At 40.9% G+C, this 16,564-nt stretch overlaps 1 protein-coding gene and 1 long non-coding RNA gene across 5 annotated transcripts; one reads left to right on the top strand and one right to left on the bottom strand.

Annotated features, from left to right (window-relative positions):
• Positions 1-3,274: 3,274 nt before the first annotated feature.
• Positions 3,275-15,091, top strand: LOC133717198 (cytochrome b6-f complex iron-sulfur subunit, chloroplastic-like). Of its 4 annotated transcripts, none has more exons than XR_009849457.1 (7): positions 3,275-4,198; positions 8,434-8,550; positions 8,853-8,923; positions 9,134-9,232; positions 9,489-9,664; positions 9,804-9,890; positions 14,355-15,079. XR_009849457.1 is itself a non-coding variant. In XM_062143871.1 (7 exons), exons 1-4 carry the CDS (start codon positions 3,977-3,979, stop codon positions 9,639-9,641), a joined length of 591 nt encoding a protein of 196 aa, XP_061999855.1. In that variant the 5' UTR covers positions 3,275-3,976; the 3' UTR covers positions 9,642-9,664; positions 9,804-9,890; positions 14,355-14,418; positions 14,633-15,091. The 4 variants fall into 4 exon arrangements, 3 of the variants coding, with proteins under 3 accessions (XP_061999855.1, XP_061999856.1, XP_061999854.1); XM_062143871.1 differs by lacking the exon at positions 8,853-8,923 and having other exon boundaries at positions 14,355-14,418; positions 14,633-15,091; XM_062143872.1 differs by lacking the exon at positions 8,853-8,923 and having other exon boundaries at positions 14,355-14,418; positions 14,525-15,090.
• LOC133713338 (uncharacterized) lies at positions 10,814-12,883 on the bottom strand. Its single transcript, XR_009847936.1, has 3 exons — positions 12,621-12,883; positions 11,989-12,067; positions 10,814-11,019 (listed from the first exon to the last, which is right to left on the bottom strand). It is a non-coding gene; the product is annotated as an uncharacterized LOC133713338 (long non-coding RNA).
• Positions 15,092-16,564: the final 1,473 nt, after the last annotated feature.

The following is a 16,564-nucleotide window of genomic DNA, read 5'->3' as shown; positions in this document are numbered from 1 at the left end:
ATGTCGAAAACCCATACCTCCCAAATTTTTAGGTTTATAGAGCTCATCCCAAGCCCTCCAATGCATAGCCTTCTTCTCTTCCATACTTCCCCACCAGAATTGGGCACACAGTTGGTGAAGCTCCTGAATGAGGTTCTGACGTAGCAAGTAACAATTCATTGTGTATAACGGTACTGCCTGAGCTACCACTTTGATTAGAATTTCTCTACCTGCAGCACTGAGTAATTTAGATCTCCAACCTGTCAATTTTTTGGACAAGTTATCTTTAATATAGGCAAAGGTATCAGATCTAGACCTAACAACAAGGGTTGGGATCCCTAAATACTTTTCATGCTTATCCACCACCTGAACTCCCAGAATCTGGGCCATATTGTCCCTCATATGTGGCAAAATACTTCCACTGAAGACAACATTACTCTTCTGTAAATTCACATGTTGCCCAGAAGCGCTTTCATAAATATTCAGCAAATTTCGTATCATAAGACAATCTTGAGGTGTTGCATTGGAATAAAGCATACTATCGTCAGCAAACAAAAGATGACTAATAGTAGGAACACCATCACAAATACGTAATCCCAACCATTGATCAGTAGACACCGCATGTGATATAAGGGCAGAGAGTCCTTCTGCACACAATAAAAATAAATAGGGAGACAAGGCTAGGGATCTCCTTGCCTCAACCCTCGCTGCAGTGTAACATAACCTCTAGGTGTGCCATTAACAAGAAAAGAATATCGTACCGTAGAGAGGCAGGACATAATAAGATCCACCCATTGAGCAGCAAACCCCATTTTAAGCATGATGCACTGCAAGAATCCCCACTCCAATCTGTCATAGGCTTTACTGATATCCAGATTAAGAGCCAAAAGCCTTCTTGGCCACGTCTCAACTTGTGCGTGTAATGAGCTAGCTCTGACGCTACCAGACTATTATCAGAGATCAACCGATTAGGAACAAAGCACTTTGATTAGGGAAGATAATATCTGGCAAAAAGCTCTTGAGCCTATTCGCAAGAACCTTTGATGCTATTTTATAAATGACATTGCATAAGGAAATTGGTCGAAGATGGGACATAGTCACAACTTCCTTGATCTTTGGAATAAGAGCTACATAGGTGTAATTCAAGTCAGGAGGGATTTCCGAGTGAGATAACATCGAAATCACCGCATTACTAACCTCTTGTCCAACAAGATCCCAATATTTCTGGAAGAAAAAAGGTGATAGACCATCTGGTCCTGGCGCTTTCGAAGGGTGCATTTGAAATAAAGCAGTACGAACCTCCTCCAAACTATATGGAGCCAATAAAAGCCCATTCATAGCTACCGAGACTCGAGGCTCAATAGTCTGAAGAACTAAGTTTTGAGCCTCCAAATCAGAAGGTTGGGAACTGAACATATTCTCAAAATAATCCACCATGACCCCGTCTATACCGGCTTTAGACTCTTGCCATATCCCATTCGCATCGAAAAGACCCTTTATCTTGTTTTTTTTTACGCCTATCTGAAGCTTTCTTGTGAAAAAAATATGGAGTTCCAATCACCGTCCTTAAGCCAAATTGCTCTAGAACGTTGCCTCCAATAAGTCTCGTCGATGGACATCAGTTCATTCAAACGTTGCGAACACTGCAGTTTGAGAACATTATCATTTTGGTCGAAAGGTTTCTGCAAAAGAGCATCCAGCTGAGCTCTCACCACTTCCACCTCCTCCCTTCTACTATGAAAAACATTTATGTCCCAGTCCAGAAGTTGAGTCCCCAATCCCCTAACTTTGCGACACAACTGGAGCATAGGTTCCCCACCATAAGGAGTACTCCAAGCCTCCTCCACCTTGGCCAAGAAGCCTTCATGAGCGCACCACATCTCTTCAAACCGGAATTGACGTCGGACTTTATCATGGCACATTTGTTCCTTACAAACCTCCAAGAGCAGGGGTACGTGGTCCGACCTACTAGGATGGAGATTAACCACACGTGAAAAACCAAATTCCGATAACCAGGTTGGGGTACAGGTGCCCCTATCAAGCCTCTCCTTCGTGTTTGAATCAGACCACGTATACAATCCTCCAGCAGAACCCATATCCTTCAGGTTACAATCTGAGAGGGCATCCCGAAACTCCTGCAGCTGCCCATGACTCCGCACCCTACCTCCTGACTTCTCTCCCAACTCCAATATTTCATTGAAATCACCAGCAACTACCCAAAGATCCCCTGGATTCCGGGCTAGAGATCGTAACAGATTCCACGACAAGTGACGTTGTCCAGTTTCTGGATGTCCATAAAACCCCGTGAAACGCCACTCCACCTCGTTAGGAGCTTGTATATAGGCATCAATATAATACCGCTCCACGTCTTGAACCCTAACTGAGATCATCCCAGAGTAAGGCGAGGCCCCCTGCTCTCTCCAAGCGGTCGAAGTGAGCAATATGAGGAAGCCCAATAGATCGCCTAAGAGACTGATGTTGTTCCTTAGTGCAATGAGTTTCGCTGAGGAAAATCAGATTGATGCGATGCTTTTGAATTAACATCTTCAGAGCATGTCTAGTTCTTCTATTCACAATACCTTGACAGTTCCAGATAAGAATATTCATTGTGGGAGCGAACAAGGTGAACGGAGCACCTGCTGAAGCCGCCTGGCGGCACTACAGAAATCTGGAAAACCCTAGACCAAGGCACCAGGGCACCGCACACTACTACAAAAATCGAAACACACAACACTTATTACACAACAGAACTAAAATTTGCTGTTGTGTGTTAACACAAACTCTATCATACAACAGTACAAATATATTTCTGTTGTGTGAATGTAAGCAAATTGAAAACTTCTTTTTTAGGAAGATATTGCACAACTGAGTTAAGAAGTTTCCGTTGTGTGAATGTGAGGCCTAGATGGAGGGAAATGAGCACATAATTCCCTCACAGAAGGACCTCAATTTGAACTATCCACACAACAGTTTTTTCGATATCTGTTGTATAAGAAATGTTGTATGAACTTTGAGAAATTCTCTAGGTACACCTAGTGCAAGATGCACAAATTTGTACAACAGATTGTCGTAGTTCTGTTGTCTGAGCATGGAAGCAACTCAGGAAATTGCATAGCGCGGCAAAGTTTCAATTTTTTGAAACCTATGTAAGTACAGGCGGCAAATTTCCCTCCCAATAGCCTGCTTTGTCATCATACACTCACACAACGGTCCCTTTAGTTAGCTATTGTTGGAGAAACTTGAGACAAGTACTTGAAGTCTCCCACCAAAAAACTTAATTGAAGCCCGACAACAATATTCTTTCCTTTACTTTCCCCCAATTACTCCCACCAAAACAGCAACCCACTCTTACTCGAAACCAAATCCAAAACAGCCAGCAACCAGAAGGAAGAATATTCAAACCATAGAAATCAAACCCTAAAAATCGAACTCATTTCTCTACTACCCTACTACGATTTGTAGATTGATTTGGAAAGTTAGGGCTTCGATACTAGTTCTTCAGGTTCATTTCGCTTTCGCCTTATTTCAGATTAGGTTCCGAGTAATCGAGCAGCAGTGAGATGAGCAACAACACGGAGAGTTCTGAGCCTCCTGACCTGAGCCTCCTGACCTTGAGAGGCAGCAGCAGCGTGACGGTGGTGCTGAGGTGGTTACCTCAATTCCCGATTCTTCTGGCGTTGAGATGCAGTGTCGCCGCTGCTGAACGTCATCGTTTCCAGAACCACAGGCTCCCTCGATCCGCTGCTACCGCCGCATCCACCGCTAATTCGTCCAAGGAGCCATAATAGAAGAAGGGTAGAAATCTGTCCAGCACAGATTAGGTCCGCAACACTTTCGTCTCTGCTTTGTCTGTATCAATGCCGAAGAAGAGAAGGAGAGAGAGGTATCATAACCCGGAGCCATTTCGGGCCGACAACGATGGCGCCTCTGTGGCCTCCAAGAAGCGAACCAAGTCATTGGACTGAAATTATGCTTAGACGGAAGCGAATTAGAAATCATGTTTCAGCTATGCTCTAGCAAGAGTGCCATGTTCTCTTTAGCACAGGCCCTGTCTCTGATGCCCAGGAGGACCCAGATGATGGGAAAGGGTAAGGGAATGAGAATCACATGCCAGGCCGCAATTCCAGCTGATAATGTTCCTGACATGGGTAAGAGGAAGCTTATGAATCTGCTTCTTCTACCCTCTGGTTTCCTCTGCCACTTTCTTTGCTCCACCTGGGTGAGTTTGAATCATTGGTTCCTTTGTATTCCCTCTAATTTCTGTTTTAGTTCTGTGCTTTTCCATTGAAATCTACGTGTATGCTTGATTAGTATGTGCTTTTGTGGTTAACTGTGATTGGATTACATGTTGAATCCCCTAATCAAATGTTAGAAAGATTCCAATTTGAACAAGCCAGTGTTAAGTTATCGGATGATAACCAAGGATTATTTTTATGGTTCTAATTTCTAGACAATATCATGCTCAAACTGGTATTTTGGCATTGAATAGATTGTCATTTTATCATTAGCTCTTTTTTTTTTTTTTTTTTTTTTTTTTTTTTTTGAAAGGGGTTTGGAACCCAGCCTAACTGGGAGGCTCAGCCCCACGCCCGACTCATGTTATTATATTAATAAAATAGTTTTGCAACGGGGGGGACATAAAACCTGGACCCCGTGCGACAGAAGAACCACCACAATTATCCTCATAGAGAACATCCTGAATAATAGCAGGAGCCTCATCTAACCAAACATCATCAAGAGCAAAACAACTAGCAAGGTGAGCCAGCCTATCCGCTACACCATTTGCTTCGCGGAAAATATGTCTAATCCTAACTGACTGAAAAGCCGTAAAGTAATCCTTACAATCATCTAGGACCCGACATACTTCCGAAAAATTCTTCTCCTGGCTAGTGAGAGCAGCAATTAGAATGGTAGAGTCGCTTTCAATATCAATGTCAGACCAACCTTGGTGAATCCCAAGTAGAAGACCCGCTCTACATGCCTCCGCTTCCATATTAAGGACCGAGTGTGCATGTACAAAGGGTCGAGCTAAAGCAGCAATACTCATACCCGAATCATTTCTAACCACAACTCCTATGCCTCCAGACCCATTCTCCACTTTAAAAGCCCCATCCACATTTAATTTGAGTCTACCCGGAGGAGGTCGTTCCCACTTAACAATAGGCCTCTTTTTTTTCCGTACAGCTTTTGGGTGATACAACTGAAACTCTTCAAGCAGCTTAACAGCCCATTGAATCATATTCATAGGTGCAAACCCATTCTTCCTCCATAATACATTATTTCTTTCCACCCAAATAACCCACAACCCCATCAGGAAAAAATCACGCTGCTCAACTGTGAGAACATCCAACATATTCATCACCCATTCAATTAAAGATTGGGACGGGTGCTCACTTACCTTTAATTTGAGGGGCCCAAATAACCAAAAGCAACTCAAGGAAGGACAAGATTTAAAAGTATGCAGACCTGTTTCCAAAGCATCCATGCAGAAGAGACAACGGAAGTCATCTAATTGCACATGACGTCGTAATAGGGCTGCCCGTGTAGGGACAATGTCCTTCAACAACCTCCAAATAAAAAGCTTCACTTTCGGAGGCACTCTAGCTTTCCAAATCATCTGCCAATACTTACTCCCAACTCCACCATACTCCCCCAACGACGAGGAAGCTCTAGTCACCCCATCAACCAAGCTATTGTAAACATGGTAACCACTGCGGACTGAATATAACCCTGACTTGGTGAAGTGCCAAATCAACCTGTCATGTGCCCCACGTAAACTCAAAGGAATACAAGCCATCTTTTCTACCTCACCCTCCGTAAACACCTCCCCCATAAAATCTACAACCCAATCCTTTGTAACTGGATCAATCAAATCAACCACTCTCAAGTCCTCCAGGCCCTCCATAACCGGTGAATATGGACGAAATGAATATGGCAATGGAACCCATGGATCATCCCACACCCGTATACTCTCCCCATCACCTACTTGAAATCTCAACCCCTTTTCCAACACTTTCCTCCCTAGTAAAATACTCCGCCAAGTATAAGACTCGCCTCCCTTCAGTTCAGCCTCCAAAAACGAACAACGCGGGAAATATTTAGCTTTGAGAAGCTTAGCAATAATGGAATCCGGTTGTTGAATCAATCTCCACCCTTGTTTAGCGAGTAACGCCAAATTGAAATGGTGCATATTTCGGAAGCCCAAGCCTCCTTGACATTTAGGATAACACAACTTCTCCCATGCAATCCAATGTATCTTCCTAGAATCACCATCATCCCCCCACCAAAAATGAGCCATCAAGCGGTGCATCTCATCACACAGATATTTAGGAACTTCAAAACAACTCATAACATAAGAAGGAATGGCCTGCGCCACTGCTTTAATTAAGATCTCCTTACCCGCAATACTGAGTGTTTTCTCCCTCCAACCCTGAGTTCTATTCCGAACCTTCTCGTTTAAAAAACCAAAAGCTGCCACCTTAGAATAGCTTAACTCCGTTGGGAGGCCCAAGTACTTGTCATGCTTATCAACTCTGACCACTCCAAGAATTGCTGCAATCCCTTCTTGCATCAACATATGCACATTCTTGCTAAAAGAAATACAACTCTTTTGATAGTTCACCTGTTGACCCGAAGCTCTTTCATACGCAAGCAGAACTGACTTAACAACCTCACAATCATCCCTACCTGCTCTGAAAAAAATGAAAGAATCATCTGCAAAGAATAAGTGACTGATACTAGGAGCACTCCTGCAAATCCGAACTCCATACAATGACCCAGCCCGCTCGGCATTCAAGATACTACGGGAAAGCACCTCAGAACATAGTAAGAAGAGGTAAGGTGAAATGGAGTCCCCCTGACGAAGGCCCCGTGAAGGAATAACCTTCCCCCGTGGTTCCCCATTAATTATGAAAGAATACGAAACCGTGCTAACACTATCCATAATCCACCGTACCCATTCCTCCCCAAACCCCATTTTCCTCATCACCGCCTCCAGGAACACCCATTCAACTCTATCATATGCCTTACTCATATCCAATTTCAAGGCACAATAACCCACCTTCCCACTTCTACGTCGCTTCAAGCAATGAGAAATCTCAAAGGCCATTAGAGAATTATCAGTGATTAACCTACCTGGGACAAACGCACTTTGGAAAGGAGAGATCAAAGAATCAAGGAGGGGCTTTATCCGATTGGCAAGAACTTTCGAACCAATTTTGTACACCACATTGCAAAGACTTATTGGACGGAATTGGTGCATATACTGGGGACTTTCCACCTTAGGTATCAACGCCACAAACGTACTATTCACAGCCCTCAAACTTTCCTTCGATACAAAAAATTCACGCACGGCCCCAACTATGTCATCCCCTACCAGCTCCCAAAAAGTCTGGAAAAAGCATGGAGAAAAACCGTCTGGACCCGGAGACTTTGAAGGGTGCATATTTTTAAGGGCAGCAAAAACTTCCTCCTTTTCAAATTGTCTTGTGAGAGCCCGATTATCCACTTCCGAAACCACATTCAATACCCCTTCTAGAATATTCTGGAAATCTGCCGGTTGGGATGAAGTGAACAGGTCATTAAAATAATGAAGCACAATACCTTCTATCTCCTCCTCCTCTGTGCACCACACCCCGACATTATTAAATAAACCTGTAAGTGTATTCTTCTTCCTCCGGTTCTTGACACGCTGATGGAAAAATTTAGTATTAAGATCCCCGTCCTTCAACCAAAAAATTTTTGCACGTTGTCTCCAAAACACCTGTTCTTGATGGAGCAGATCAGTTAACTTTGATTGAAGAGCAGCTCTGTCCTCCTCTAATGGGGCCGAAAGAGACGAGTCATAGAAGACAGAAAGTTGGTTCCTTGTTTTAGTTATTTCCTTCCTTATACTTCCAAAATTCTTCTCACTCCAGGATTCTAGCCCAGCACGTGTATTCTGAATTCTATTACACAATATTTGGACCGGTCCCACCCCAGAGACACTCTCCCAACTTGACTTGATCACATCTTGGCACGTTTCATCCAGCAACCAACACTCCTCAAACTTAAACCTCTTCTTCTTCCTCTTTTTCCTTCTCTTCTTCTGTGCACGTACTTCAAGCAGGATAGGCACGTGGTCCGACGTGCATGGGTCAAGGTGACGAACCCTAGAGACTGGAAACAACTCTCTCCAAGTCAACGAGCAAGTAAATCTATCCAACCGGACCTTAACCTCCTCCCCTCCTCTTATACCTCTCCAAGTAAACCTAGGGCCCACAAACTTTATGTCCCCCAACTCACAAAAAGCCAACGCCTCTTTCATATCATTCATCTGCCTAGCACACCTTAGCGCACCCCCCATCTTGTCAGACATCTCACAAATTTCGTTATAGTCCCCGCCAACAACCCAAGGCAGATTATCATTAGCTCTTTGACATATTTATTTTGCTCTTAATTGGAGAACAATTATAGCTTTGTGTTGGAAGTGGTGGTCAAGTTGCCAAGGATGCTCTACGAAACAATGTAATTGCAGCAGAATGGCTTAAGAACCATGGCCCTGGTGACAGGGCTTTCACACAAGGATTGAAGGTACTAATACATCTTACTACTATTTCAATTTATTTGGAAAGTTCAAGTTCATTTTGCAATTTGTGGCTCCAATTTGCTTGGTCTGAGCTTCTTTGAATCTGAAATATGTCTCAAGTCCTTGGGCTGCTAGTTCAAAATTATATAGGCTTCTATAGGCTCATAGTTATATGAATAACTTATACAAGTGAACGTCTTCTCTTTTTATCTTTAATTCTATAAATACTGCCATATTCTGTAGAAGTAGAATATTGCATTAATTGTTATCAGAGTAACCTTTAAATTGGGTGTTGAACTTAACTTAGGTCTTTGCTATGGAAAGTTGGAAGCTGGACTACTTACATTCATTATACCCATTGTTCTTCTTGGGCACCTGGTATACTGCTATTGCATATGTCTTGTTCAAATTGATCACTTAAAAAGTTGAATATGTAGTGAAATTTGGAAATTGGGTCATCAATCTTCCATATACATTCACTTGAAATAATACAATGATAAGGAGAACAAATTTAAGGGCCTGAGGCAACTGCCTTCTCTCATGTTGTGTTTCATCAAGGCACTAATGAAGTTCGCATTTGAAATATAGTGTGGCTTGATGGATGATGGAGTGAAACTTTCTCTACTGGGTTCATGGATGGCCTTGTTTGTATTATTTGCTGGAAGGAAGTTCTCAAAACCAATTAAGGTAATCTTCTAATTGTCTTGGTTGTAATGAAGATTCCTTTTTAGTTTCTATTTCCATTTGAGATCAATGTGCATTGCTTTTGTTTGGAGGTATTGGTTTTTGTGCTTTTGTTTTGCTTCCACACCTCTCAAGTTCTGACCAGCAACCATATATAATTGACTATTGTGCTACTTGAAAATATGATAGCTTTCTTATATCTATTTCTTTTTCCAATTTATTTGGCATATATGTGACTTTGATTTTTTGAGGTTTGCAGATTTTGGAGCTGCAATATCTGGTGCAAACAAGCTTGGCCAAGTGGTTGAGACTTGCTGTGGTTGAGACTTGCTGTGAATATATGGGGACAACATCATTGCTGGTAATAAGGCGGAAGTATGGGGAACAAGTTCTTCTTGTTGTCGAGGACTAGTGAGCTCACTCTCTGTTTTGAAGGTGAGGTTTATGTGTTTTTTGCTGTTATGACCCAAAAGGTCACTCTCTATTTCTTTCTTGCTTTGAGCTCTATTTTTATTTATTTTTCTTATACATTAATGCTCACAGGTCTAATGCTCATCTTTTGCATACTTTGTAGAAAGTATTCCTTAAGACGAGAAGATGATTTGTTCGCATAGCCATGGAGAATGGCTATCCCCTGGTTTCAGTTTTCTGCTTTGATCAGGTATCACCTTCTTGTTTGTATGTTTTGTTCAATAGTCAGAAATTGACCTTGTGTAGTCTACATTGTGACTGATCAGATGATTTTTTTAGGTTAGGTGTCTGCTTACATATATAGTATATATATTTCATTTTCTTGGTGTTCTGTCGGCCTCCCATATCAAGCTTGGATTGTTGTGTTTTAGGTTGGAACAAAGCAAAAATTTAGTCTAAGATAGGCAGTTTTAAGGAGCTCAACCCAAACTTCAATTTTGTTCCTATGAGTTATAATTAAACTTTATTGTCCATCATGACGTCAAGTCATTCGTGATACTTCATGATTCCGTTGAGTACATGTGGTGCTGACTTAATTCTTTGATCTATGGACTCCCACAGACATGAATGATCTTTGGATAAACTTGTCGATATGTACTGTTTACGAATTTAAGAAAACAACTTCCTGCTGTGCATCTAGACCATATTCGTTCTATTCTGTGTAGGTAAATTTTTGGTTTGTACTTTGTAGCATAAAGTCTGTGACCAGATTCTGGAAGGCATCTGAAGATATTTTTATAATGTGTTAAGAGTTGATGCTGCCAGGCATTCTCTCTGTTTCTGTCTTTGTCTCTCTCTATCTCATGTTCTTTTTTCCTAAGAGATGTGACTGGGTATCAACTGTCACAACTCCCGATTCTTTAACTTATTTGTTGCCTTTACACTTACTTCATATAGTAGACGCTCCACATTTGTACATGCTATATTCTCTATAATATCCAGCTTGTGATGATAACTACGCCGGCTCTTGCCAGTGAGTTCCCTCCGCAATATGTAGGAGTAATACCCATTTGGAAAACCTCTTATTAATTATGTCACGCCCCGAATTTTGAATAATCAATTCAAATCCGAAACATGAATAATAATAAATTACAACTAACATCCTGAATTTTTTTCTCACAAACAACCACACTTCACAACTCTCAAATTTACAATAACCCAATTCCTCAAGTTATTTATTACAGCACACTCCCACCAAATCAAATTGTAAGGCTCAAATGAGCTTAACTCGCCTCACTATTACAATTGCTGTAAAACTATAATCATTGCTCTAACCGCACGATCACCGTCCTGGTTCTCCTGTCCTGTAAGATTACCCGCTACACAATTTGAATAGTGTACCGGGAGTTGCAACAACACAAAACCCGGTAAGCTTTTTACAGCCAGTATGAGTAAACAAGAAAGAACTGTTGATTTATTAAATTACAATTCAAGTAAAATTCAACAGTATTACGTCTGCAAAGAGACATCAAACCACTCATGGAAAACCACAAGGAATACATTTTCACAATCCTCAAATCACAATACACCACACTGGTCCTGCAAACACCCAACCCACATAACACCACTCTGGTCCATCCCAATAACACGTTAGAGCTCTAACTGCCTCGTTACCTCTGACACCTTGGCCTAGGGTCAAGCAACGGCAAAAATACTTCGGTTAACACTATAACCGTCGCGCTTTGGACATCCCCATCCTCAGCACCATATACTTCGGTTAATAATAAACCGTCGCGCTTTGGACATCCCCGTCCTCAGCACACAACTTCGGTTAATAATAAACCGTCGCACCTTGGACATCCCCGTCCTCAGCACACAAACACTCCGGTTATCCTTAACCGTCGAACTTCGGACACCTCATCCTCAGAACCTTACATTCTCTAACTCTATACATCCTCCAATGTAAATCATGAATATTAACAAGAACTCATCAATCATGTTCATCACATATAAATATGGTAAGTCACATGTCAATTCATAATAATTTAATCATCCCAATTTCCACACTCTTCAATGTCACACCATTCACATATAATCACGTAAATATATATATACGTAATTATCCGCTCAGGGATAATCACTAATACCAACTATAGTTCACATGCAATAAAACCGAGAAATTCATTTGTATCGTAAAAATCATTTTACTTACCCATGGACCGTAGTTGATCAAGTCCATATGATTTTAAAACAAATATTTATTCCATAAATATTTTCACGCAATTACGACAAAATAAGGTAATTAAATTTATTCGGTTCGTAATATGAACCACGTGAGGTTTACTCACCTCTAAATTCCCGCTGCGTCTTCTTAACAGCTCAAAATACAATTTCACGAATCGTCCGCCAAATCAAACTGTCGATCACCTAATCAAACATGACCTTAACTTAGCCAATAACTCAAAAACATAATCAAACGACAATCCAACGGTCGGATTGAAATTAAATGATGATCCAACGGTCGGATCCTCACGGATCGCCTTCCTAATCACTGTTTTGCATTTATACGAAGATCCAACGGTCGGATCTTCGCCCATGACCACACAAAGCCACTGGGACAGTCATAAGATCATCATATCAAAACTACAAGTCCATCTGACGGTCCTAACTTCACAGATCACAAATCTAACGATCGAAATCGATCTAAACTTAAAAATTCATAACTTAATCATACGATATCCAAAAATTGCGTATAATATATCGAAATGATCGTATTGAAATATAGAATCTGAAAATGTACAGAAACCATATTTTTGATCCCCGGAGGTGGCCGGAAAGGGCCGCCGGAGTTAGTGGCAGAGCCGCCGCCGACCACCACCAATGGTGTCGGGGCCGGGCTGCTCTTCTTCCTCTCATCATGCTTAACAACTTTCATAACTAACACAAAGTCTGAAAATGACCAGAAGGGGTCGAAAATTACCTTGAACAGTATGAAGGTGGCCGGAATGTTCCAGAAACCGGCGAGAAACTGCAGAAAACGGCGAGTTCCAGTTCGACGTAAAAACGTCAATTTAAGGCTTCGATTCTTTCTGAAGAGTTGTTAAGAAACTCAAGAAGAACTCACTGGTTCAAGAATCACAGAAAAATATGGTCTGTAGCTCGAGATATACCGATCGAAAGCTTCGGTGGTCGGAAAAATTCCAGAATTTTGCAGAATCCGGCAAGGCTCGATTTCGACGTCAAAGCTTCAATTTCAGGACTCGATTCCTTCTAGAGAGTTGTTAATAACATCAAGGGGAACCCACTGGAAAAAGAATCAATCAAAACGATGCACTACAGCTCGAGATATACCGATCGAAAGATTTTCGTTTCGGATTGAAAACTTACCGAGCTCCGACGAACGTGAAACCGGTCACTCCAGGTGCGATCCTTCTAGTATGATGATCAGCAGGTTGAGGCGAGTTCATAGAGCTAAGGATCGAAAGTTTTGGTGGCCGGAGCTAGGAGAAAACCGGCGTTGACTAAAATCGAACTCAAATCGGACCGGGCTTGTCGCCGCCGCTACAGGCCGCGCCACCGTGCAAGGCTGCCACAGACAGGTGCGCAAGGACCATACGAAGCCAATGGAAGAAGTTTGGTGAGGATCGGTGGCCGGAGGAGGAAGAAATAGCCGGAAGAAAATCGAAGGCGATTTCCGGTCGGGGGAGGGGCTGCAGCTCAATTTCCATTTTTGGAAGTTTCTGAAATTATTTTCGGAAATTTCCGAAAATGGAAGATTTATACTAAATTGGAAACTTTTTCAAAAAATCATAACTAATTCATACGAACTCCGATTTTTGCGTTCTACATATGCACGCGATCGTATCGACGAGCTCTACAACTTTCATGAAGGGAGTTTTCCAAAATTCCATACATATAAAAAGTCGATTTTCGCGTGCCCCTAAATAACGTACGTTTTCGAAAATTAATCGTTCGAACTAATTCCACAACTTCTCCGAGCCTCGTACTCGCTCCCACTATTGTGAAATCATTTCTAAAAATCCACGGAAATTAATTTGGATTTTTTTCGGGGTATTACAAATTATGTGTCTTGCCTGGGGAGAAACTTTTTAGATAATCATCTTTGACCTGCAGATATTAACTTGTTATTTGATCCAACTGAGTGAAGAAAGTTCTTTTTGCAATAAAGGGTGTTTCTGTATTTGCATTTCAGAAATTAAAGGATGATCATCTTTTCAAAGATGTACTGAATACATGAAAATTTGGGCTGTTCTCCAACCTACCTGTGACTCTCTGAGATTTATTCCTCCATTTTTATGATTTTTAATGATTGCTTGCTTTTAAACTTGAAGTCCATTAACGTTCTGGATTTCGGGTAATGCTGTTCATGTGGAAGCCTTGGATATTTTGCGGATAAGGTTATGGTTACTATGAAACCAATGAGGCTGTGAATGTAGAACTTGCCAGAAATGTTGTGCAGCTAAGTTGGAGTTTTTCCGCAACTCAAATTTTCTCGATCTTTGCATGCTTTTGGACATAAATGATTACAATACGAAAAATGTTATTTGCACACACTCAACTCATTGTATTAACTTATCACTTTATGTGGCAGTAGATGTGAGTAATGGTTATATGCTTTTTCCCAATTAGTCAATGCTCTACTTCATTTCTTATGTTTATTAATTATATTAGGCTTAAATTTCTTTTTCTTCAGCAAACTCGTCAATCTACTCAGAATGTGTGTTTGTGTATTATCAAGTGCAGCAAACACTAGTGAAGTAAGTTCCCTTACATTTCTCTTGAGCATATTTTGGTGGTCTCTCTTTTCCAATAGCTATGTTTTCCAACATACTTTAGTTGTTAATTTCTTTGGTAACCTGCTAGGTACTCACTCAGAACTTGTGTTCAACAGCAGCAAGCAATTAATGTCATTTTGAATGCATGGCCACAAGAAACTAATGTAAAAATTTATTATAATCTGCATGGTTGCAGACTTGCAGATATATGGGTACAGAATGGCATTGTGGGCAGAGCATTTAGGACTTGTTGAAGAATGTTTCAATCAGCCAGAGTTTTGAATGTGTTCAAAGGGTAAGGTCATTGGGTGAGCATAACTGGAGTCAATACTAGAGCTTCTGCAGGGTCCTTGTCCATCATGTGTAGGATAGATGACTTAAGAGATCGATCGAAAGACTGCTTATCATCTTTGCCTACAAGAGAGCTTCTGCAAGAACAAATGAAGGTGCATTAAAGGAAAGCAGCAGTAATCTATGTAGTTTAGGTCTTCCTAGCTAGAACATTTTACAAGTACAGACAATTCTCTATGTTGTCCTATCTTGAATTATATGGATTATAGTACTATTTCTATGGTCATATATTGACCATTATTTCTGGAAGAAAGTTTATATGGATATTCTTGTTGTCGAAGTTTCATTCATACAACACAATACAAAACAATGTGTTGTATGACTGTAAAAGTGTTCAAAAGTAAGGCTTTTCCCACAACAGTCATTGGTTGTTAGCCAATTTGATTATGATATTCACACCACAGTTAAGACAATATAGCTGTTGTGTGAACCAACAACCAACAACAGAAAATAACAAAATTCTGTTGTGTGAGATTCATAACACACAACAGAAATAAAATTATCCCTGTTGTCTGAATGAATCAACAGACAACAGATATCATTTCATTGGGTTGTCTGTTACTTATCTCAGACAACAAAGAAAAAATTTTGTCTGTTGTGTGTTATGAATCTCAGACAACAGATAAACAATATAATTGTTGTGTGTTATGAATCTCAGACAACAGCTAAATTTCATTTTCTGTTGTCTGAATGGCCATGCCAATGCCGAGGCATCCCCGCGCATGCCATGCCAGGCACATGCCTGCGCAGAATTCGCACAACAGAACTAAATATCTGTTGAGGAAATGAATATTGCACAACGGCAATTTCACCGTTGTGTGATTTTTCAATCACACAACACTCGTTTAGACCACAGTGAGGCTGGTCATCACACAACTCCAAATCTCCGTCGTCTGATTCACTTATTGTAGTAGTGGCAGTTTTCGCTATGACCTATTGTATTGGGGGGCAATTAAAGTTTATTGGAGAGAAGAGGGACTAATCTCTCTTAAATTAGACAAATAAAACTCTAATTGAGGAAGAAGATGAGGAGATTACATCAGATCAAATTTTTTTATTGGGGGCAATAAAAGTTTATTGGATTTTATTGGACGGTAATAAAGTCTTTAGCGACCTCTTCGGTGACCTATGAGATCTCCAAGGACTTTTCTGGGAACCTCCGACGAGGTTTTCCGGAGAAGTCCAGCGGCTGGTGATTCCGGCGACCTGTGACCGGAGTCTGGCAAAGTCTCCAATGACTTCTCTCTCTAAGTGACAAAAGGAGACAGAGCAAAATAGTCCCAAAAAAAAAAAAAAAACTTAATTAGGTATTCGGGGAAAAAGTGAGTAATCTTATGGGTAATGGGGTAAGCTTATAATTTGTTTGGGTAAGTGGAGTTAGTGTAGCTCAAATTTAGAAAAATTGACGGTTTCCCTTCTCTTTACCTAGTTGGTTTGTCGAGATTCTTTCCTTCAAGAGTAGAGCCAAAATATTTCCACACGACTTAGATCATGTCCTACTTTTTCTCAAGATTTGTGACAAGTAAGCCTTTTTTTGTGGCTGAACAGAGGGATAAGAGAGGCAATGAATCTTCTTAATGTCAAAATTTATTTAAAGAAAATTAAAAGAGATACAAGGAGGAGATGGCGACTAAGCCAAAACCTCTCTAGTGAAAAATATTAAATAAACTAGAATACTATACTGTGGAAGACCTAACCAGTCACTATTATTATGACAAAAAAAACCGGTCACTATTACATGATGATAGAATGAAGGGAGGAGTCAAATCCCACCAAA

The sequence above is a fragment of the Rosa rugosa genome, chromosome 6, assembly GCF_958449725.1.
Source record: "Rosa rugosa chromosome 6, drRosRugo1.1, whole genome shotgun sequence".
Classification (NCBI taxonomy): Eukaryota; Viridiplantae; Streptophyta; class Magnoliopsida; order Rosales; family Rosaceae; genus Rosa; species Rosa rugosa.
Note: the sequence above shows the minus strand (reverse complement) of the source record. Positions and strands in the feature narration are given on the sequence as shown.